Source organism: Psammomys obesus, unplaced genomic scaffold, assembly GCF_907164565.1.
Source record: "Psammomys obesus unplaced genomic scaffold, mPsaObe1.curated_primary_1811, whole genome shotgun sequence".
NCBI lineage: Eukaryota > Metazoa > Chordata > Mammalia > Rodentia > Muridae > Psammomys > Psammomys obesus.
Window position 1 is genome coordinate 12,497,572 of NW_026586816.1, and position 22,510 is coordinate 12,520,081.

At 40.0% G+C, this 22,510-nt stretch overlaps 1 protein-coding gene across 1 annotated transcript in view; it reads right to left on the bottom strand.

The window, feature by feature from the left end:
- Positions 1 to 22,510, bottom strand: part of Slx4ip (SLX4 interacting protein) — a 170,472-nt gene that overhangs the window by 50,568 nt on the left and 97,394 nt on the right. The window contains exons 3-4 of the mRNA XM_055602664.1: positions 9,675 to 9,764; positions 4,814 to 4,934 (exon numbers count right to left, since the gene is read on the bottom strand). Coding sequence (XP_055458639.1) covers positions 4,814 to 4,934; positions 9,675 to 9,764 — 211 coding nt within the window. The remainder of the gene's footprint in view (positions 1 to 4,813; positions 4,935 to 9,674; positions 9,765 to 22,510) is intronic.

Consider the following 22,510-nt stretch of genomic DNA (forward strand, 5'->3'; position numbering starts at 1 on the left):
ATTCTGCTTCCAAAAGGCCACATCTGTAGCAGAGCCATGGATGAATTAGAAGAAAAATCTGGAGGCTATGGCAGGAGTCAAGAACTGACCATGAAGGGGGTGGTAATAGAAACCAAAGAGAAAAGAAAGCATGAAGAGAAAGAAGGAAGAAAGAGGGAGAAGAGAGAAGGACGGAGGAAGGGTGGGAGGGAAGGAAGGAGAGAAAAAAGAAGGTCAACTCAATACAAACCCAAACCTTTAAGTGTGTAGTTCAGTGAACACATACAAACATAAATGGAAGTCATAGAGCACAATTCTGTTTGAGGTTTGGGCTGCTAATCTGGCAAAAATTGAAGTCATTGGCAAGACTCAGTTCTGGGCAAGACTAGAGGAAAATGCTGAGGAGAAGCTGGTGGGAGTTGAGTGTGACATATTTTTGTAAATGTTCTCAAGTCACTAACTTTTACTGACTCTACCGAAATGGCTTGTCAGATGACTTTCAAAGGATGAACTTAGTATCTGTGTTATGCTGTTCACCGACTGTGAATGACCTTTGTTTTTGTTTTGTTGTAATAAGATTAAGGAAATTGCCTTGGAGGAGCTTATGCTCTTTTTATAAAGAACACGCAAAGCATTAATAACATTAATCTTATTAGAGCATTGAGCAAAGTTACAAGTTTGGAGACTTTGGCTTACCCAGAATCACATACTTAGTTTATATGCCATGCTGAGACATGTTACCCTGATATGGATCTGGAAAAGGAAAAAAGAAACTGGTTCATGGTGACCTTGTCAACTGAGGAAAGTAATCCAGTGAGAGAGAGAGAGAGAGAAGCATGTGTGAGGAGAGCAGGCTCTCTGAAGACAGTTCTCTGCAGCATTGTAATACAGAAAGGAGGTTCTAATGGATGCCAAAGTCAGCCTTCCCCTCACAGGGAGAGAGAAAGGCAGTTCCATAGACTAAAACACAGTTATGATATGCAGCACACTAATGTAAATATTAAACGCCAAGTAATATATGAATAGAGAAAGGGAAAATGAGGAAACTGGTGCAAAAATTTCATTTGGGACTTTGTCAGATATTGGAGAAGTTATTAAACATAAAGACACAGAGATAGAAACAAAGCAGGTTTGCAGAAAATAAGGTCAGGTAAGTTACAGCAACTCTTAGCCCTAAGAAGAAAGGAAAAATGAAGACATTAATGGAGCCAGTCACCTACACAACACATGCGCACACACACACAGCTTTATTTTGGGATCAGGAGCTGCCCTGCATGTTGGAGAGACAAGTGGTCTGTAGGAAGCTCATACATTGTGAAGAGGTAGATGTTTGGCAGACAGTAGGAGCAGAAATCCAGGGTACTTGTGGCCTACAGACTGGTGATTGCTCTGGGTGGACTGTGACTAGAGAGATGAAGATATCACAGAGTAGGGAAGACAAGGCTCTGATTTGAGCAAAGGCTTCAGGTGAATGGAACCTTAGAAGAAAGGAATTAAGTCAATGGCACTTACATAAGGAGGAAAAAGAGGTAGAAACTGACAGGCAGTTCCCCAGGGGTCTTGGTCTTTATCTTGATGACCCTGAGAATACCCGGTTGGCTTTCTGCAGGCCTGTGATTTTTATGGGATGGTCTAAGTATAGTACGGACAGAAGGTGGCACACTGGCCATATGGAAGGAAGCCAGAGGGGCACCTGCTACAGTTGTCCAGGTAAAAAGGGGATACAGACTGGCTGGTGACTATAGGAAAAGGGCTGGCCATGGTATAAACTCAACAGATACATACAAAGATTGTTAAATGAGGGAAGTGACAAAATGTGGGGCTTTTCTGCAAAGTTAACTTTCACAGTGGGATACACATACATTATATATATATATGGCACAACATTTTTCTCAAGAGTCAGTGAAATACTCTATTAGCACCACCCTAGCACCCGATCACCTCACTTCACTAACACAGTGCTCATCCTGCTAACGGTTAACGGTCAAGAGAGGCTGCACAACACATACATGACCTGCTTGTGGTGGTGCAGCTAGATAAAGTCAAGAGCAGATGACAAAAGAAGAATCCTGAGCAGATGGCTCAGGTGTTGAGGCACTTGTACAAGCCTGAGATCTGGGGTTTGATCCCTACCATCCGCGTAAATGTCAGTGGGCATGACTGCCTGCCTGTAATTCCTGGTTGGGGAGCTGGAAACAGGGGAGCCTGCCACAGAGATAAGGTGGAGCAGTGGCCAGGGACCTTGTGCCTTCACATGCATGTGCACAAAAAGCCTGAACACGTTTGTACACAAATGTGTACACAGACATACACCTATACATTCAAATACACAAACACACACATTAATATCTTTAAAGAGCTTTTACAGGCTGGGTGTGGTGCATGACTATAACTAGTATTTGGGAGACTGAAACAAGAGGTTAACAAGTTTTGGGACTAGCCTAGACTCTGGACAACTCAGGAAGACCCTATTCAACAAATGATAAAAAATAAAAATAAAAAGTTAAACGTCATATAGCCCACTAGTGGAACACCTGCATAGCCAATGTAGCCCCAGTAAAACACACACACACACACACACACACACACAAGAATTCTAGTAAGTCCCCAAAACAATAAACACTAAATCAGACTCTAAAATAACAAAGACGTGCATTATTATAATGTTAACTGAACTTGAAATAACAGTATCAGAGGCGATCCGAATTCCATCAATTAATTAAGAACACTGATGTTTAACAGAATATTTTACAGTCATCAAAAATAGCAATTTCGATTTGGAATAAGTCAAAACAATCTTGAGGATGACTAACAAGTTAAAACACTTAAGCTTTCTGATTTCAAAACTTACCACAAAACTATAGTTTATCAAGAAGCTATGGAACTGGCACCAGTGAGAGACACAACAAAAGCAGAATAGAAAACTCAGAAATAAACTATCACTCCAATAGTAGGATGATTATTATTACGATTACTAAATCTATTCAATGTGGGATGTAGTCTTTTTAACAAATGATATTAAGAAAACTGGACATCCACATGCAAATGGATGAAGTGAATTAAAACTAACTCAAAAGGGATCAAGTTCCTTAAGTAAAATAGTTTTTTTTTTTTATTTCATAGAACTTCTGTTTTTAGAGGAAAAATAAAGAAGTTTCACAAATCAAGACTTCACATTGATTTCCATAGACACAGCATCAAAGCATCAACAGCAGGAGAAAAATAAGTGACTCACTGAATGGCTTTGGCACATTCAAAAACAGCTACACACCAAGGTGAACCACCAAGACAAGCCACAGAATGGGAGACAGTTTTGTCAATTACATAGCCGATAAAGAATTAATATGCGTAATATACAAAGCCCTCAACAACAGCACCTCCCCAAAGCCCAGTTAAAAATGGACCAGGAAACAGACATTTCTCAAAAAAAAAAAAAAAAAAAACACACACACACATATGAATAGCCAACTAATGTATAAAAAGATGGTCATCATCACAATTCATAGGGAAATGGCAAACAAACAAACAAATAAACAAAACCCCCAAAACCACAATTAGAGATTGCTTCATATATATTAAAATGACAATTATCAAAATATCAGGAAATAAGGGTTGGCAAAGATATAGAGACAACAGAACCCTTATACTGGTGAAAATATAAAATGACATAATCATGGTGGCAAGCAATATGTTAGTACCTCAAAAAAAAAATCAAAAGAATTATCCTGTGATACAGAAATTTCTAAATGTATATTTGAAAGAGCACAAATCTTGAAAAGATAATTTGTATATCAGCGTTTGCAACAACATTGTTCATATCACCCAAAACAGGGAAATGATCCATCAACAGACGAATGAATAGGCAATATGACCTACACTCTAAGATTTAAGAAGTCAATTCTGAGAAGTTTAACTGTAAGAATGCTGAAAACATAAACGGTAGCAGAAATAACGCAGAGAATAAAATGACAAAGATCACACGCCTCCACTCGGGTGAGAGGCGGTCAGTCGTCAGATAAACAGAGCAAGGAAGGGCCTCTGTGGCCAGGGCCTTGGGCTAGGGCATGAGGACACATTGTTCATGTGTGCAAAGTTCCAGACTGGACAATGGTGATGGGGATAACGGTACAAAACGTGAGCGCATGTATGCTCCCCAAAGTGTACATTTGAAAGTCTGTAAATACCAAATTTGTACTTGGTCAGGCCATTTAACGTAGCCAACTCTCAGCTTCCTCGCCTGTAACTCAAAGACAAAGGCACCACTGTGTTACCACAGGTGGAGTGTCTCTGATGCTGCCCTTCAGGCCTTTACGAAGGGGCTGCCCTGTGTCCTGTGGATCAGTGCCACCCCTGGCCTCTGCACACTACGGGCCTGTAACAACCCAACCGTTGCCAGTAAGGGCAACTGAAACTTTCTGCACTCATTTCCAAATGTCCTCCGGGAATAACCCTGCTCCTGTTTGAGAACATTTTAAATAGAGTGACACGTGGGGAAACATTCTAAAAAGCATAAAACAGCGAATCAAATTATGTCAGTATTAGTATAAATCCATTTGTAAGATTATTTGTCAAAAAAAAAAAAAAAGAAAAGAGACCTTTAAAATTTTACAGTTTCCTTAAGAATGTTTTATTTGCTATTTTTATATATTTTGCCTACCATTAAAAGCCCTTTAGGGCTTTTTGGTGAATTTGTGTTATTCAAACACAGTATCTTCATTACAGCATATTTCTTAATGTATCACTAAGCTAACACGACAGAGTCAAATATAATTGCAATCTCTACAAAGTAGAAACTTTATTTTTTTTGTCCAAAATCGCAGTTCTTGTTGCCTACCTTTTAAGGACAAAGGACTGGATCTTGTGAATTCTGCATTTGATGGTCTGTGCTGTTTATAAACGCCCATGTACCCCTTAACTCTGGAATCAATGGTTTCTCTTAACAGCAAACAAATTTCCTAAAGTAAATTTAAAACATTAGACATTTCTAGTTTAATGCAATGCAAAGAAGAAAAGATTATACATATTGAAAAAGCAAAGGCTGGCATTTGGTTAGCTTTTGAGCCTAGCCAAGAATGCTGAAAGAAACACTGTATAGCCTTCTAGACTGCACTACACATTAAATGTACTATCAAAGATGGATCCATGCCTGATGTTGGCTCACTTCATTATCTCTCTGCCTCGGTTTCACACTTTCAACTGGAAGATTTAAAAGCTTACTTCAAAAGCGGGATGTGACTTCAAGAATGATTTCATTTAAGTATCAGTCTACCACACTGTGATGGACACATGCAGCATGGGTCTCAGGGGGAGACAGCACTGAGGCAGAAGGGTGTAAGAACACCCCTCCTGTCACTGCAGGTGGCCTGGAGACAGGCCAGGGCTGTCAACAGCTCTAGCCCCTGTCTCACCACACTGGTGTCCTGACTGCAGGTACAGTGTTATCAGATATTATTTGTATAAGGAAAGCCAGGAACAGCAAAAGATTCCATCTTAAAGCATGGTTCACATTTATTTTTATATTTTATTGTTGTGTAAACACCATTATTTATTAGTTTCTGGAGAGTTAGAGCAGTGGGTTAAATAGACAAAAAGGCAGTGATGTGACCTTCCCACTCTGTGCTGATGCCAGAAAGAAATCCCATTTGCTTTTAAAAATCACATTGTGGTTCTTCACTCATTTATGATAAAAATAACTTCCCATGTCTCTGGTATAGATTAATGTTATTAGGTATCAGAACCAGGCTTGAATTCAATTTCAGCTTACCCTGTTAATAAATTTCTGGAGATATCAGTTGGCTTGTAATATCTGTAAAGAACAACAACTCAAAATAACTCAGAAGTCAAACTCCACACTGGGACTATCGATGGTCTGTAGTGTGTCCTGTGTTACCAGGAAACTGTAATTTACCATAGGAAATCAGGGGAGACTACATATAGAATCGACACCAAATGAGTGATAAATCCTAAGTTAATTCCCAACACTTCTGCAGCAGACTCAGAGTTGTTCAGGTCACCACAAAGCTGTTCCACTTGTTTCTCAGAAGGCCAGCACAGTTTGGTCATTTAGATTCTTCATAATTACAACACACACCAAGTTTTAGGCTGCTCTGAACAACAGCCATAGTGAGTTCCTTTACTGAAACCCTTAAACAGTATATAAAAACCTTGATTTAACACATTGACTTGATTTAACATAGACATTTCTACATAAAATACAACGGAAAGTCTCCTCTCTCTTGCTTTATATTGCAGCTAAAAGATGCATTGTTTTGTGGAGTATAAAGCTATCCATTTGTAGTTGAATGCTCTAGCACTGTTCACACAACATGAAGGCAGCCTTGCCTCATACTGTTGTTTTAGCAATAAAATAATTTTTGCTTCACATACAGCCTTCAACTATGACTGAGCCAGAAAGTATGTGGAAGGCACACATGGCAACAAAGATTGTTAAAATTTGGCCATAAATACCCTATAAGGCTAGAACTAAAAATAGTATGATAAAAATAGAGCGCATTCACATGAAGTTTCTCACTAAAGCACAGGCGTTTCTTCTGGGAATCAAGTTTCAGGAATTAAAGATGGGTAATGTACAGAGTGGAAAAGATACCTAAGAACTGACTGGACCAGGCTTGGTGAGGCATCCTCTTCACACCTAGAGCAATGCAGGAAAAAAAGAAAAAACAAACAAACAAACAAACAAAACAGCCAGGAACATCTGAGAAGTAGGTGAAAGGACGGAGTGAAGATCCATGAGTGAGTGGGAGACAGGCATAGCCTGTCTCTAATTCCTCAAGTTTACAAATGGGACAATTTCAGTTCGCCTCTTTGAGTCCAAAGGCTACTTGAGCTGGACTCCAATAAAACATGTTAAATATATTAATCCAGTCCTTTTTTCGTACAAAGTTAAAATGCAATCAAACTGGTTATTTATGAAACCCCAAGCATACACCATCTAAAATTTTTAAAAAAGGAAGCACTGACTGAACAAATGTACAGTCATAGCCTTTCTTCAACTCTCCTGTTGAAGCTATGCACATAAATTATTTCAGACCGACTCTGCTATCAGTGAACATACATTTTGAAGGAACAGCTTAAAACACTGGTGGCAAACTTTCGACTTTGCTTTCAGAGGAAAGCTCAGACCTCTTGTAGGAACCACTGAAGGATCTCTCTGCAGGTCCCATCATACACCTCTGCTAAGTCATGCCTCACTGCTCTGGAGTAGGCACTAGTTGGAACAACAAAGCTGCATGTGGCGCCTTGACAAGAAGGCTAACCTCATGTTTTGAAGGTGAGGTGATTCACATACTCTTGGCTCTAGAACATTCTGTATCACCATTTCTTGGTCAAAACTGCCTAAATACCAACTCTAAAGGTCTACAGCTAAAGTGTTCAAGCTGTAAAAGGACATGGGAAAGTTGGGGTCTGGAATGGTGGATTTTAGAACCTATCAGAAGCTCTTGCAAAATACTAGGAACTTTGGTGGAATGGATGCACTAATTTGAATCATACAGACATGTGTACATGACCTAATGTTGAGACTGTAAGAAGGTGAGTGGTGGAGAAAGGTTCTGGCCTGCTAAATATAAAGTCCTCAAGAGGACAGCCCATAATCAAACTCATTAATGATAAACTGATCATACCAAACTTTGTGTCCTTTTCTCAGTATTAGGTCACTGGCTATCCTTGCAAAACTAATGACCACAAAGAATTATCATTTGACTGAAAGTATATTTTTATAAGTGATTTGTGGGTGGGCAGCTCAGTTTTAGTGATATGAACAAATGTAAACATCATTTTCCCTCTACCATTACTAGTTTTGTTACTATTCAACATTACTGTTTAATACAATTTACTTTTATTTACTTTTCTGGAAGTAAGGGCAGCAGATGAATACAATAAAATAAATGGAAACAATGTGGGTTGGAAGTCTGTAGATCACATTTACTCACTGCTTGTGGTGTGTGTGTGTGTGTAGCTGTGTGGACATCCACATGTCAGGGTGTATATGTGGAGGTCAGAGGACATCTTGCAGGGGTTAGTTTTCTCTTTATACCTTGCCAGTTCTGGGGAGTCAGTGTTTTGCAGCAAGTACCTTTATACCCATAAAGACATGTAACTGGCCTGTTTTGAAATTTTTGAATAGGCCTCTACCTCACTACTGTCGCTAGTCTCTACAGAAGGAAACAAACAATGATTCTCCACCACAGGAGCTCCCAGAGAGGGTGTTGAAACCACAGGAGACTAAGGCCTTTTATGGTCAAACTCTTTAATTTGAAGATAAAGGAGACTGAAGCTCCCAGGGAGGTCAAATATCATAGTATCAACTCTTGAAAGCCATGGGGTAAGAGCACAGTGGGAGAGTTCTCAGGGATAACTGGTGAATCTTCTATAACTTAACTACTAATAAAATACTGTTTTTGTTTATTTTTTTACAATTTTGACTTTGACGTGTGTGTCCGTGTTGTATGTGTGTGCGTGTCTGTTGCATCCCTATCCTTTCGTGTGTCTGTGTAAATGTGTTTGTCACACTTGCGGGTCACAACGTGGCCAAAAGAAGGCTTGAAGCCCCTAGCGGTAGAGTTATAGGCAGTTGTGAGATGTCTGAATGGGTGCTAAGAACTTAACTCAGGTCCTCTGGGAATGAGATACCTTTCTAGCTCTATAATAGTTATGAACTATTAGTGGAAAACATTACTAAAGGAAAAAAATAGTCATGACACATTTTCTATGTTAGATATATGTGCTTAAACAAATAACTAAGAACTCTAAGAGATGATATTTTACTCTGGCATGCAATTTAGTAGAGAGACAAACTGCTCATCTGCCATAACCACTCATCCAGTTTTAGGCAGACCCTCACAACTGAGCTCATTCTAAAGCCAACAGAGATTTACAGAATCTCTGAATGAACTGTAGTAAATCTGGTAGTGAACAGTAAATTAATTATATTTTTTGTTAAACATTTCAATACTTGTAGGCTATGAAATTCACCTGATAGTTTTTTTTTTTTTTCAACTTCTCCTAAAATTTCATGGATCAGCAGACTTATACGCTCCAAATCTAAGTTGTTCAAAGTCAACTACACAATCATACCAACCATCTGTTTTACTGGCTGGCTGACAGGAGAAGAGGAAGACTGGAGCTCCTTCTAACCTGTCAAAGGCTCATGCCAATGAAAAGAGGCGAAGATGAAAGTGAGTATTAATACAGATGTGGAGATTAGCTTCGTATGAACGCCACACCTGCTCCAGGTGCTGCCATCCTTCTCATCACTCAGATCAAAATCCCTGCTCTCTTGGAATAGTTTGGCTTCTCTGCCTCCCATTTTATTATAGAGAACCATTTTCCTCAAAGTAAAGGGGATTAGAATTTTTGGTTTAATTAATAAAGCCTGGGATGAGGACATCACAAAGATGGTAAGGTGCCCATCAAGCATGTAAAGGCCCTATATTTAGTCCCTAACACCACATGCATACACATAAAACAACCAGATCAACAAGAGATTAGCACATGAAACACAGGGCTGTGGTGGGCACTCATGTATTCTTGACACCAGGCACACTCCTGTAAATAGGTAACTATCACTCAACCTTTTTAAAACACTAATGAAAACAAAAGCTGAGAAGAGCTGATATTTCTTCTAGCAGGTATAACACGAAACACTGTTTAAGGAACAAAAAGTTTTGTCATACCTCTTTCTTCTGTTCAGAAAACCAACTGGAATCTTTATTTGGACCTTGTGGCAATATATGAAGATCCACCAGGACTGCAAAATTACCACACTGAAAGACAAGGGATGAATATTTATCAACGGCAGAATGTATCTGTGCAGGTCTTGCCCAGCACATAACTACAGAGGCCCTCACAAACTCCACACACAAGAGAAGAGCAACAAAACCACCACTGGGTAGAATGTCAGTGTGGCTACTAGCGTTCATAAGTTCATATTTAGAGTGGAAATGCTAAGAAGCATACAGGCTTAGCTAGGATAGAAACAACAAAATAAATCTTTAGAGCACACCTTGACAGGGATGACCAGACAGCTCCACTGCAGCTGGATAGCTGCCAAACAGTGAGAGACTTTGAACAGGGCAGTACTATATAGACTTCAGAAAAAAGTCTGTGCTGAGCCAGGGGCATCCTTTCTCCTCAGTAGTAAAAAAAACCTATATAAGTTATTGCCTTTTTTTAATAAACAATTAGCTGGACCAAAGAGCTTGGAATTGGAATAAATACCCAGAAAAGCAAGAAAGAACTAGAAAGTAAAGGGATTAGATGTTGGCTGCCAGTTACCAAGCCTAAAGAAAATTTCATTCAAACATGCTATGAATTTTCAAAGCCTCCTTTCTTACTTTTAAGAGAAGAAAATAAAAATATTGTATGTCTGTGTGGTACAACAGTATAGCCAACTAGGTACTAAAGATATGGCTCTCATGACTTAAAAGTTTACATTTAAATTTTATTTACAGTAAATCTGATAGCCTCATGATAGCCTCCTATTGCTAATGTCTCTGCACTGGACAGCAGGCATATGCGTTGCATGAAAAGCTATAACCTAGCTGGTGACATGGCTCAGGGAATACAGTGTCTGCTGTACAATCTTGAGTACCCACATTGCTATGTACCACAAGTCCCAGTGCTCTGAGGGCAGAGACACGCAGATTCCTGAATCATACTGGCCATACAAGTTCCAGGTTCAAAATCACTTCCCCCTGAAGGGGCTGCCTTACCAGGCCACAGTGGAAGAGGATGAACTTAGTCTTCATACAACATGATGAACTGGGGTGGGTGGGTAGGGGGCTCCCCTTTTCTGAGGAAAAGGGAGGGAGGATGGGGAAGGAAGTGGGACTCAGAAGAGAGGAGGGAGGGAGCTACAACTGGAATATAAAGTAAATAAATAAATTAATTAATAATAAAAAAAACCACTCTGTCTCCAAAAAGAAAGTGGAGATCAATGAAAAAAAACATCTGGTAATGACTTCTGGCCTCGTGTAGGAACTCAAGTAGGGATGTATGCAGGGGATTCTGTTCCACACATACACACAGGCTGCAGCTTTACAAATCTTCACACCTCATGATTCATTTCAGAGATTCCCAAGATAACCATAAACAAACAGTTTGGAAAGGAAAGACTCGGCAACCAAGGTCATAGGTTGGGGGTGTCCAAGAGACCCAGAGATTCAGTCACTAGACGTGTAGGAAAGTCATTTTTATACATCTCTAACTAAGGATGTCATTAATTTCCTTTTTAAACTTCTGTGAAAAAAACTGTGAAAGCAGATTCAACAAATGGTGCTAGAATATCAGACATAACACAGAAAGAAAATGAAACTCAACTGCCATTTACCTTATTACCAGACACAAAATTTAATTTGAGATAGATTATAGACTTATGCATAAAACCCAAAAACTATTTATTCTCATCATCAGGGCAGAAAAAGATTTCATGGATATGATTCAGAAAACACAAAACATTGAAGGAAAAAGTGTTGATTAAACTGAACATCATCAAAAGAAGAAATGTGCTCAGCAGCAGTACCATCAGTGAAATGATATGTGTGCCACACACTGGAAAAAATACATTCATTAAATACACGCCTGACATGAAGGACCGCTATCAAAAAAATGTAAACAAGTCCTACCAAATGATAGACTTTTTAAAATCTAAGCTTAAATATGCACCACAAATATGAAAAATGAATGGCTGCATATGAAAAAGTAATCAACATCACTGTTCACCAGGAAAACTCCATTCCTAATCAACAGCCACAAAATGGATCAGAAGGACTTAAAGTACAAAGACTAACACCACACCAAAAGATAGAAAGGAAATGGGGCAGCCTAAATCACACTGGTAAGAATGGAACCAGGCTCAATCACTTTGGCAAATGTTTTGCCAGTTTTCTACAGCTGGTCATGTGCTTGCTGACTAGACCAAGGAGGCCTTTAGGCCAGTGAGGCCATCCTACCAGTTTACCTGAACTCAGAGCTGTGTTCACACTAACTCACAATGGAGACAAACTCAAGGACCATCACCTGGAGGATAAACTGGTTGTATTCTTACAATAGAATGTATTCATACAATGGAATGGCATTCACAAAAATGTTGACACAGCCAACACGGACTCATCTTAAAAACAGTCAGAGCTAATGATGCCAGACTGATAGACAGCTACTGTATGGCTCCACGGCAGAAATTCCTCAACAGCAAGATTCTTTTGTGGTGAAAGTGGCATATGAAGTGGCCAAATGTGACAGGAAGATGCTGGGTCCTAAAAAGGACCCTTGGTTGCACACCTAAAATAAGTTCTTCTCACCATGTGTAAATTATTCATTACTAATAGTTTTAAGATCTAAGTATAATATCTGAAACTGTGTGTATATAATTTCCTATAAGACCACTGTATTGTGGTCATCTGACTGCAAATACTTCCAATATTTTATTTATTATTATTATTATTCAGTTTTTAAATAAATTTTTATTGTATATATATATATATATATATATATATATATATATATATATATGTCTTTTGCTTGCTGGGTTACATGAGACCCTCAAAAAAAAAAAAGTCAGTCAAACACACATATACACACACACCACAAACCCACCATTGTGATGTCTCTTGGGTCTTGGGTTATCCCAACTCTGTACTGAATTCTCCCCAGTAGGCTTTGCCTCTTTATTATCTTTTATTTATTTATTTATTTGTTTGTTTGTTTGTTTATTTATAGTCTTCTTGATACATGTATAGGTAGGTGTTTTGTCGGCATGCGTATCTCTACCATGTGCGTATCTGATGCCCTTGGAGGTCAGAAGAGGGCATTGTATTCCCCGAAACTGGACTTACAGGCAGTTGTGAGCCACCATGTGGGTGTTTAGAACTGAACCCAAATCCTCTGCCAGAGTAGCCAGTGTTCTTAATTGAGGAGCTATTTCTCCAGCCCTCTGCCCTTTTGTCCTATAGCAGCACGGATGATCTCACAAAAGTGTCCTTCTCCTTAGCAGCCTCAACCGGAGGCTTACTAGCCTAGAGTCCGCCCCAGACTAGGCTGGGTCACAGAATTCTCCATTTGCTGGACCAGACACCTGGACCTGTCCTAGGCTTATCCTTTTTCAGCTATTCAGTTTAGTTTTTTCTTTGTTTGTTGTTTGTTTGTTTTTTGAGAAAGTGTTTCTATATGTAGCCTTGGCTGTCCTAGAACTAATTCTGTACACCAGGTTAGCCTCAAACTCACAGAAATCTGCCTCCTCTGCCTCCCAGAGTGCTGGGATTGTGTGCACCAGAACTGCCCAACCAGAATTGTATTTTAATTAAAGAAATCCAAGAGAATATTATAAAGCCATAAAAAATATCAGTGCTTGGTGAAATGTAAGTCTGTGTATGAGTTATAATGACAGGCTGATTCTATTTTGTAGGCTGTAGTTTAAAAAAAAAAAACTGAAAACCATACTCAAGCATATTGTTATGCTTAGAATTTCTTCACAATTGTTGATTATAAATCTAACCTTTAAGGAGTATGCTGCCACCAGGTGGAGGTCACATGTCACAACTACAAGATCTTAGCCAGGGGTTATTAACATTTTGTGTGCCATGAATCTTTCTTTAGCCAATTGGGACTCTGATAAAATGTGCCCAGAATGTTTTTTAAATACAAAAAAAAAAGCAATATGTTATAAAAAGTAAATAGACTACACTGAAGTACATTTATCAAAATCTTAAAAAGCAACCCCAAATTTATGATATAGTAATAATGTATACATGTTTTTGCAGGCACTGGCTCATATACAAACTGATGGACCCAGTGACAACAGCAAAGTAAAGAGTGACAAGCACTTCTGGCATTTTCAGATATTTGCTTTCTTGTACTATGCTCTGAACTCATGGTGTTCTTCAATAGGATGTTACATGGCTTCTGTTCAACACTGTATTGAAATCAGAAAACCTGGGAAGAGTAAGCTTGTGGGCCTCTGTCTTTCTCATGTTATCGGGCAAAGTTATTTGCACTGGGATGAGAGTGAAGACTGGGGTCATCTTCCAAGGAAGGAGAAGTGGGATAAGCAGACGTTGGGTTGCAAACAAGTGAAGCCAAGGCAAGAGTTGAGTTGAGGGAGAAGCCAGAACAGCAGAGGCCTGGAAAGCACTGAGGATATGGGTCCTGGTATCTGCATAGATGCTCTTTAAAATTAATCTTAATACTGGATTAATATTAATCTTTAAAATTAATCTGCAACAACTATAGCACACAAAGAGCTTGATGTTTAGTGGGATAAGCACTGCTAATACCACTGTATTGTAAATCCCACAGTCAACATAAAAGGAGGCCTACCTTTATGAGAACATGGTCAGAATCAAGCTCTAATTTCCCCACCTAAATCCAACGAGGCACCCAATGAAATATAAAGTTCAATCAGGAATTTGTTCACACCCCAGTCTATGCTTGCTTATAGATTGATTAATTTTTTTTTCCTTTGAATAAATAAAGCATCAATTCTTACACTGGTAATATAAGAGAGAACTTTCCTAGGTTTCTGGAAGATTCCATGCTGGGCAGGCAGTATTCTCCCTGGGGAGCCAGCAGGCCTTGCTTATCTCTGGCAGAAGCTTGGATAATCTCCACTAATCAGGAGTATCTAAAGTTCTCTGCTCTCAAAGCTCTGCTTCTTTCTCCCATGAGTAAACCAAGGTGAACAAAATAGACTTCTAAGCACAGCAGGAGGCACGGCCTCCCTTCCTCATCATCCTTAATTAGGAGCTTGTCTCTACTCTCAGAAGAAAAACTTTTCAGCTCTCTTCAAGACAGGAAACATGGGAAACATCACTTCTTCCACAGGCCAGAGCAGTTCATTCAAGAAGTGATTTGCAGTGCTACGAGAAATAGCTTCAGGTCCCATGCACCAGGCATAGGCATGTGGACACTAGGCCAGAGCACTCTCTCATTTTCACTGCTCTGTCTAGAGGGGGTAGCCCAAACCTTGGGAGACAGCCCAGCAGGGCCTTTCCCTATGCTTTTGAATAGGTCATCTCGTCTTGTAAGTCTTGTGTTTTTTTCAATGAGCACTCAGACAACCATTCACTCTTGTTCCATTGCTTACACTACCCCAACTTAGACTATCAGCACCTTTCCTAGTGGTGTCCCAGATGACTGCATAAGGTCACCAACAGAGCACTCCTATTGTAGCCAAGCCTAGCAGTCTGAGCCTTTCACCTGGCCCCACAGATCCATTTTCCACGGCTTGGTGTGCTCCCCAACTTCCAAGCCTAACATGTGAACAACAAGCTCTGGGAAGTTTTTCTGAAGAGTTTATCTTCCTGCTCTGCATTAGACACATTCTTTAAGTGTTTATAGTTTTCTGTATTAAATGACTGATCTAGACGGGGGTTTCTCTGCTAGAACACGAGCTTCAGTAGAAATAGGTCCATACCCATGTGGATTCCAAATCCCCTGTGATTAGCATTCTAGCAGCCCATGAACATGTTTTGTATTCAGTGGCAGGAAGAGAGAACATATGATCAAACAAATTGCTTTAAGTTTTAGGCACATCAGGAAGGCAACAGCTCAAATGCTCTTTCGGGGAACAAGGTCACTACTACTTACTGATGAACTAATCCCTTCCTCTTTCCTTATTCTACAGTGATAACAGTTGTCATCACTGGCAGCAACATTTATTTTTCAAAATTTAAAATACAAGGGTCTGGTACTACCTGACCATAAAGTCAATGCCAGACATTCATGTTGGTTATTTCACCTTCTCCATCCCTAAGAATGTCAGAGGTATACCTCTATGTTGTGCTTTCTCTCTGAATTTTCAGAGGAGACCTTGTCTTCTGACTTTACAAAAGAAAAACATGAACGTGAGAGTGTTAGCATGTTTCAGCATGAAAATCAATAGAGACCAGAGATGTAGAAAGGTTTGTACATTGTCTGAGTCCCTCATCAACAGAGGGACACAGCAACAAGTACCACACCTTCATGGTATTCAGCTCCGACAATGTTCACCCAAAGACCAGAGGTAGCAGAGTAAAGTCCCTGAGTAGAGGTACTGACTCAGTAAATCACATGGAACAGCAAGCCATGAAGAAAAACAAACCGCAGCATTCAGAGAAAGGCACCCACTCGTTCTATATGTTCAAGCCTCATAATGTGGACACACAGCCACTGTCAGCACACGGTGCTACAAGGCAGGAAGCCTTGGGCTCCAGGGGACCCTGAAGGGCAGAGGGAGCAAGGGGGCAGGCAGGCTGAGAGCTCTCCAAGGCAAGAGAGGATAACGGGAGACAGGAGAAGCCAGAGCCAGGCTTTGAGTTCAAACCCAAATTCACAAAGGAGAGATGAGGGAAGGCCATCTTGAGGGGAAGAGATTCCCCAGGCATCAGTTTTCCTGTATGTAAAATAAGAGGACCTCCTTCAGAGAGACTTCCACTCTGAGATCTCACATCGATAGCTGTCTACATACTTGTTTCTACCTGCACACAGAATACACATTCTTCTATAAATGTCACCACACACACAAAATATGGCAGCTTGTCCTGTCCTATATTCCACCATGGCCCAGTAGGAAAATGTACATACTGTAAAATGCTAACTACATGACTAGAAATCACTCAGTAAACTACAGGAAATGGAGCTGAAGATGGTCAAGGGAAAGTTCTGCAAACAATGAGTACTATCCCATGGCATTTCATGACACCCCCAGGTAGGACTAAACTTTCAGCATTGCCATAGCAGTTCTTTGGCTTCTGCTCTGAAGATCACAACAGGGAGCAAGCCATATCTATCCTACTCAGAGGCCTGCATGAAGACCTGCTTTCTGTTACCTAGGAGTTACCAATTCCCAATACTGAGTATGACAAATGGGTGGCAAAGAAGGGTATTTGTTAAATGAGTGAAAGCAACACTAGTGAAAATGGCTCACCTGCCCTGCTGTAGGACCATCTCCTTGCTCTCATATCCTACCCTCAGAACAAGACTACAGAATACGTAAGCTCATGGCTTACGTACAAGTAGGTTACCTCACATACTCACAGAAATGGGCAGCAATAACCACTAACAGAAGCCAAGAGGCTATTTTCTCACCTTCAAATCAGTCAGTAGAACAAGATGCAAGGACAAATCTAGGCTATCTGAACCAGACCCATCAGTGGAATGTACTAAGTGAAAGCAAGGGATAACTTATTCTTTGAGTTCAAGTTTTTCTAGTTGAAAAGGATGCAAAGAAGGGAGTAGCTGATATGAGGCCAAGAGGAGTTGTGAGAGAAGAGCTGCTTTTTCCTGTTTGTTCATTGTAGGACATCTAACTACAGGTCAGGGTGAGCAATTTTCTAGTCATCCCAAAATTTACAGTATATTCCTTACTAAAATTGGGAAAGATTCTAGAGATAAAGAGAAAATAATAAATGAAAGAGAAAGATATGGGAAAAACAGAGCAAGTAGGTTTAATGGTAGCTTCTATAAGGAGAAAAGTGTAAGAGGCTGGTTGAAGTCCTTTGGCAAACTTTCTGCTCTTCCATTCAGAAAAGGGAGAGACTTTTGTCCTTTGGGTAGGGTAATGATAGGGGGGCTCACAGTCAAGGTTTGGGAAAAGACACACCATGACGCTGGAAATAAAGCAGTCGCCACTGAAAGCGGTATTAGTGAAGGGTTGCTTTAATACACACCACTGGGACCTCAGTACTAAACTTGAAACTCTATCCATCCCGGGATACAGAGGGCAGTCAGGAATGGGCTTCCAGCTGCTCCCTTGTTGTTTTAGATGCTTTCCCTAGCAGTTTTCAAATGAAATCTGCAGCCCTCACACCTCATTTGCCTGACCTATGGCAAGTTCAGAGCATTACAGTAACGAGGGATATAATGGCCTAGGTGTAGTACAGATGATGTCCGCCCCTCCTCATCACTCTCCTTCCCTCCAAAGGTGGTATTTACTTCAAATTCCAGGACATTTTAGACTCTATCAATTAAAAAAGAACTTTTGCACACATGTGGTACAGAATGATTTACCTATCTCTACTAAGAGCTAATAATGCTCAGAATTCTTTTATAGCTTTACTGTTAGAACAGTGGGCAGATGGCTTCTAATCATGGCAGATGACAAAGTGAAAGATAAATGCTGCTCTTCCATATTTCTTCAACAGAGAATGCAAGAGAAAAGGTAACTCCCTAGAAAGTATTGTGCACTGCTGAGAGCCTCCACAGAGCTGCATGCAGAGCCGCCATCCAGAGTTAGCAGCGTGCAGGCTGGTCTGCAACACGGTTGGAAGCTGTGACGATTTATACACCAGACGAACCCTGAAGCACTGGTGGACAAACAAAGAGTATCAGTACAGGTAAAATGATCACATATCTCTCCCTGTCTCTCTCTCTCCCTCTCTCCCCCTTTCTTTCTGACTGTGTGTAAGTCAGTATATTTGTTTGTGTGTATATGTATTTACGTGTATATGAGTGTGTGAGTGTATGTGTGTATGGATGTATGTATACATGTGATGTGGGCATATGTTTAAGTTTGTGTGTTTATATATGTGAGTGTATGTATATATATATGTATGTATGTATGTATATGAACTAGAAAATATTATTCTATGTTCCTGATGACACATTAAAAAATCAGGTTAACTTGAGCTAGAGAAATTAATAAAATATTTTTGAGTCAAAGAAAAACCCTCTAAATATTCCCCTTGCGACCAATACCTAGTCTTACAGGTAGATTTGTGAACAGTAAAAATGAAGGTGAAAGGGTTGTGGTATAACTTTCCTACCTCCTTGGGTGGGACCAAGTAATCTTTAATCAAGAATTTGGGGATTTTCAATGATTTAGCAGAATCCAGTTTCTTTGGTTAAATACAAAATAACTTAAGGATACTCCCACAACAATGTTCTTTTCTTCTACCTTAAAATAACAAAGAATTTGCCAAATAATGTCGCTAGCACTTAACCCAACTAAGTTGTTATTTTCTCTGGGTTAGTAACTCCTTGAAACTACTACTTATATAAGTGTGTGAGCGTGTGTGCGCATGCATGTATATATGTGCAAAGAAAAACAGAATCTAATTGTGTGGCTGCAAACTGAGACACAGCCTTAAACTGAAGACTCCCCACGCACAGTGCATATGAGAGATTTGTACTTCTGCAGGGCTCAGGGTCACCAGAGATGGACAGGCTTCAAAGAGACAAATGCCATGTCCATCTGTGTCCTTGCCATGTTCTTCCTTATGATTATTCTTTTGGGAAAGTTCTCTGCGCTCATAACCTGAAGTGCACTTATCACAACAACCTCCAGTCTGGTTTGAGTTGCAAATATGGGATCTCAGTCAAGTTATCAGGACGGGTGCAAGACCCCATGTTTTACAAGCCTTTGGGTGATTCTCATGGCTGCTCTAGTTTAAGAAGGTCTGATGTAGCCCCTATGAATCCCAAAGGACTCCTCACAACATTTTCAGTATGATACAGGAAAGATCTGACAAAATCTCATCACACAATGCAATAGAAAGTGGAGCTCACTAGAATATGCAATTCCAAAACTCCTTTAGACACCACAATTTTCTCATGATTATAAAAAAGTAGCTCCTTATTTAGTTAGAAAGTTATTGACTTTAAAAAAACAAAAGACTTTTCTGGAGGTCAGTTATGATGTGGAGCCACGGATGAGAACCATAGATGAAATAATGCCTTGTTAATAATCTTAAAAACTCACTTCTGGTTCACTTCCAGGTTTTGATACTAAACTGAAACCAACCAACCATGATATCATCCTCTGAAGCAGGATGATAAAGATGGTGATGGAAATCAAAAAGGCTGCTGTAGGTTGTTGTGTAATTCAAATGCTGATTTCTGTATCCCTCATATCTGGTTGCAATTCTTGTTCTGAGAATCTCCTGTCTCATTGTTGTATAAACTCTGCTCCCCCACTGTCCCCTGGTGCATTAATGAAGCAGCCTATGTCTAATCACTGAGCAGGGGAGAGAATAAGGCTGGACCTCCTGCCAGCCAGGGGAGGAGGAGTTAGAGGAGGAAGTACAGGATTCGGCCATGGGAGAGGTCTGGGTAACATGAAGAGAAGGAAATGAAGCAAGAGTGCTACAAAGTGCAAGTATCTCTAGGATGTATGCTGAGAGGAAGCCAGATTATTTTAGAGGGATAAGAATAGAGCTAACACTGCTCAGGATGTGTTATGAAGCCTATTATTAAACAAATAGAAAAGAGTCCCATTTATGTGTGTGATAGCCACATTAAGAGAAAAATTGAGAAACAAACACAGCTTTGTTCAAAATAACTTTAACATTTTGGTTTGACAAGTGGGCCCAAACTTACACATAAATTAAAACTACAAAGCAGTTTCTTAGTTCTGCTCAATAAGAGAGCAACTGCAGTTTTTAAGCTTCCTGATCAGATCACTGGCAGAGCAGTAAGGTCTCCATCCTGCTGCAGAAAAACAAAAACTGATACAAACATCATAGAGGCAAAGAAGATGCAGTTGTTTTAGGAAACTCTAAAAGGGCCTGGCGGGGGGTGGGTGGTGGTGGTGGTGCTCCTTAACACAAGCAAGCTTCTGAAAGCCAGACTTTCCTAGTCAAGGCAGAAAACCCCTTTGAGAAGGGGCTCTTGCTGGCCTGACTCCTGCAGGCCAGAGGATCCAATAACTTCCCACAGTGTGGGGAGGGGTCAAAATCCCTTGAGGGATGCAGAAAAAGTCTCTCTCTGGAAGCAGAAGGCAGAGACAGACTAAGAAGCCTCAAGCATCTGAACTGGTAAGGTCTGGAAGGGAAGATGGGTCTAAGAAAGTAAAGTCCTTAGGAAGAGGTTTTAAAGGTTAAAGAAGATTATTTTCTATGTTGAAAATGGAGGAAAACACAGTGACAAAGTGTTATGGGATTCCATTTGAGTTTGTTTCGCTTAGCATACAAATAATTTATTCACTGATGATTACAATTTTGTATAGCCTCTTTGGTAGAGATCAGAATAAAACATACTTGGAAAAAGAAGACTGAGAAACTAGATGCTAAATTAAAGGCCATAGAAGAGAGGTTGGAAGAATCTTTGAAAATACAGAACCTGTTTGGTGTTGCCTTAGAACAATGTCATACAGTGGCTTGTGCACTCCATTTCTCAGAGATTAGAGAGCTGAAATATAAGTATCATGCCATAAGTTCATACTCAGAATTCCAATGGCTTCATAGGTGGCAAGGTCGCCACAGGGTGAGAAAATGGCCTTGCATCAATTACAGACAGAACATTGTCTAAGCTGGAAAAGCTGGATGTAAGAAAGTTGACTGCTGAGCTTTGCAAGGAGTAGGTAGGCAAGTCTTCATAATTTCTGCTTTATAGAAAAGACTTTCAGATATTCTGAGCCTGAAGTCTGAAGATGATACTCTAGCGTTGGAGAGACTGACCAGGTAGCCAAATATCTCTATCATTTCTATACTTTAGAGCTGCTTGCCTGCACTTCCTACATAATTAGGTAATATTTATTCCTTCTTCCGTCTGTGATGAGGTTGAAGACTACATAGTTATAGTCTCACAGTTAAATTTAAATTGTTTAGGATGACAGAAATCGATATAGAATTCTTTATCCAAGGGTGTGAAATATACAAATATAAATCTTGCCTAACATTTTTCATAATTATTATTACATATAGTTTATTATAAGAAAAGAGCCATTTATTACACTATTGTATTTATCGATTAATATTTACTATTGCTATATCTTCTGGTAATGCTGCTGTTAGTCCTAAACAGCTGCATAACCAAATCACCACAGAGAGACTATGATTTATTTAATTAACCTAGAACACAATGCTGGGCAATAGTGACTCCATCCTAAACCTCCAAGCCCTCATAGTTTCCTAACATTTGTATTTCCCACATTATACTTGCTTTTAGTGATATACTAGGTCCAGTCCATCTCTCCATGTCCACATCGTTCTAAGATCTCTGCTCCTGCCTCTGTTCTCCCAGCTCTGCCTCTTGCCCTTCTCTCCTCATCTGCCTCCCACCCTCCTGTCCTCTGGCTCCTCCCTCTCTTCCTGCTTCCTTTCCCTTGCTCAACATTGTGGCTAGTTGCTTTATTTTGGCATGTTTACACAAAGTTGAGACAGGTGATGCTTAGAATAAGTATCACAATGCAATGTCTGGATTGAAACCAGAGAGTGGAGGAGAGAAATCAGCATTTGAATGAACAAGGGTAAAGTGTATATATTTGAAAAGAACATTATACCAACATTACAAGAAAAGGGGGAGAAGTAGGCGTAAGATTATTGTGTAATTCAAATGCTGATTTCTGTATCCCCCATATCTGGCTGCATCCTTGTTCTGAGAATCTCCTGTCTCAATATTGTATAAACTCTGCTCCCCAATTGTCTCCTGATATGGCAATAAAGCAGCTTACAGCCAATTGCTGAGCAAGGGAGAGAATAGGGCTGGACTTCCTGCTCCTCAGGGGAGGAGGAGTTAAGAGGAAGAAGTAGGGAATTCAGCCATGGGCAGATGTCCAGGAAGGACTAGGATATACAGCTCAGCAAGGCAAGCTACAAAG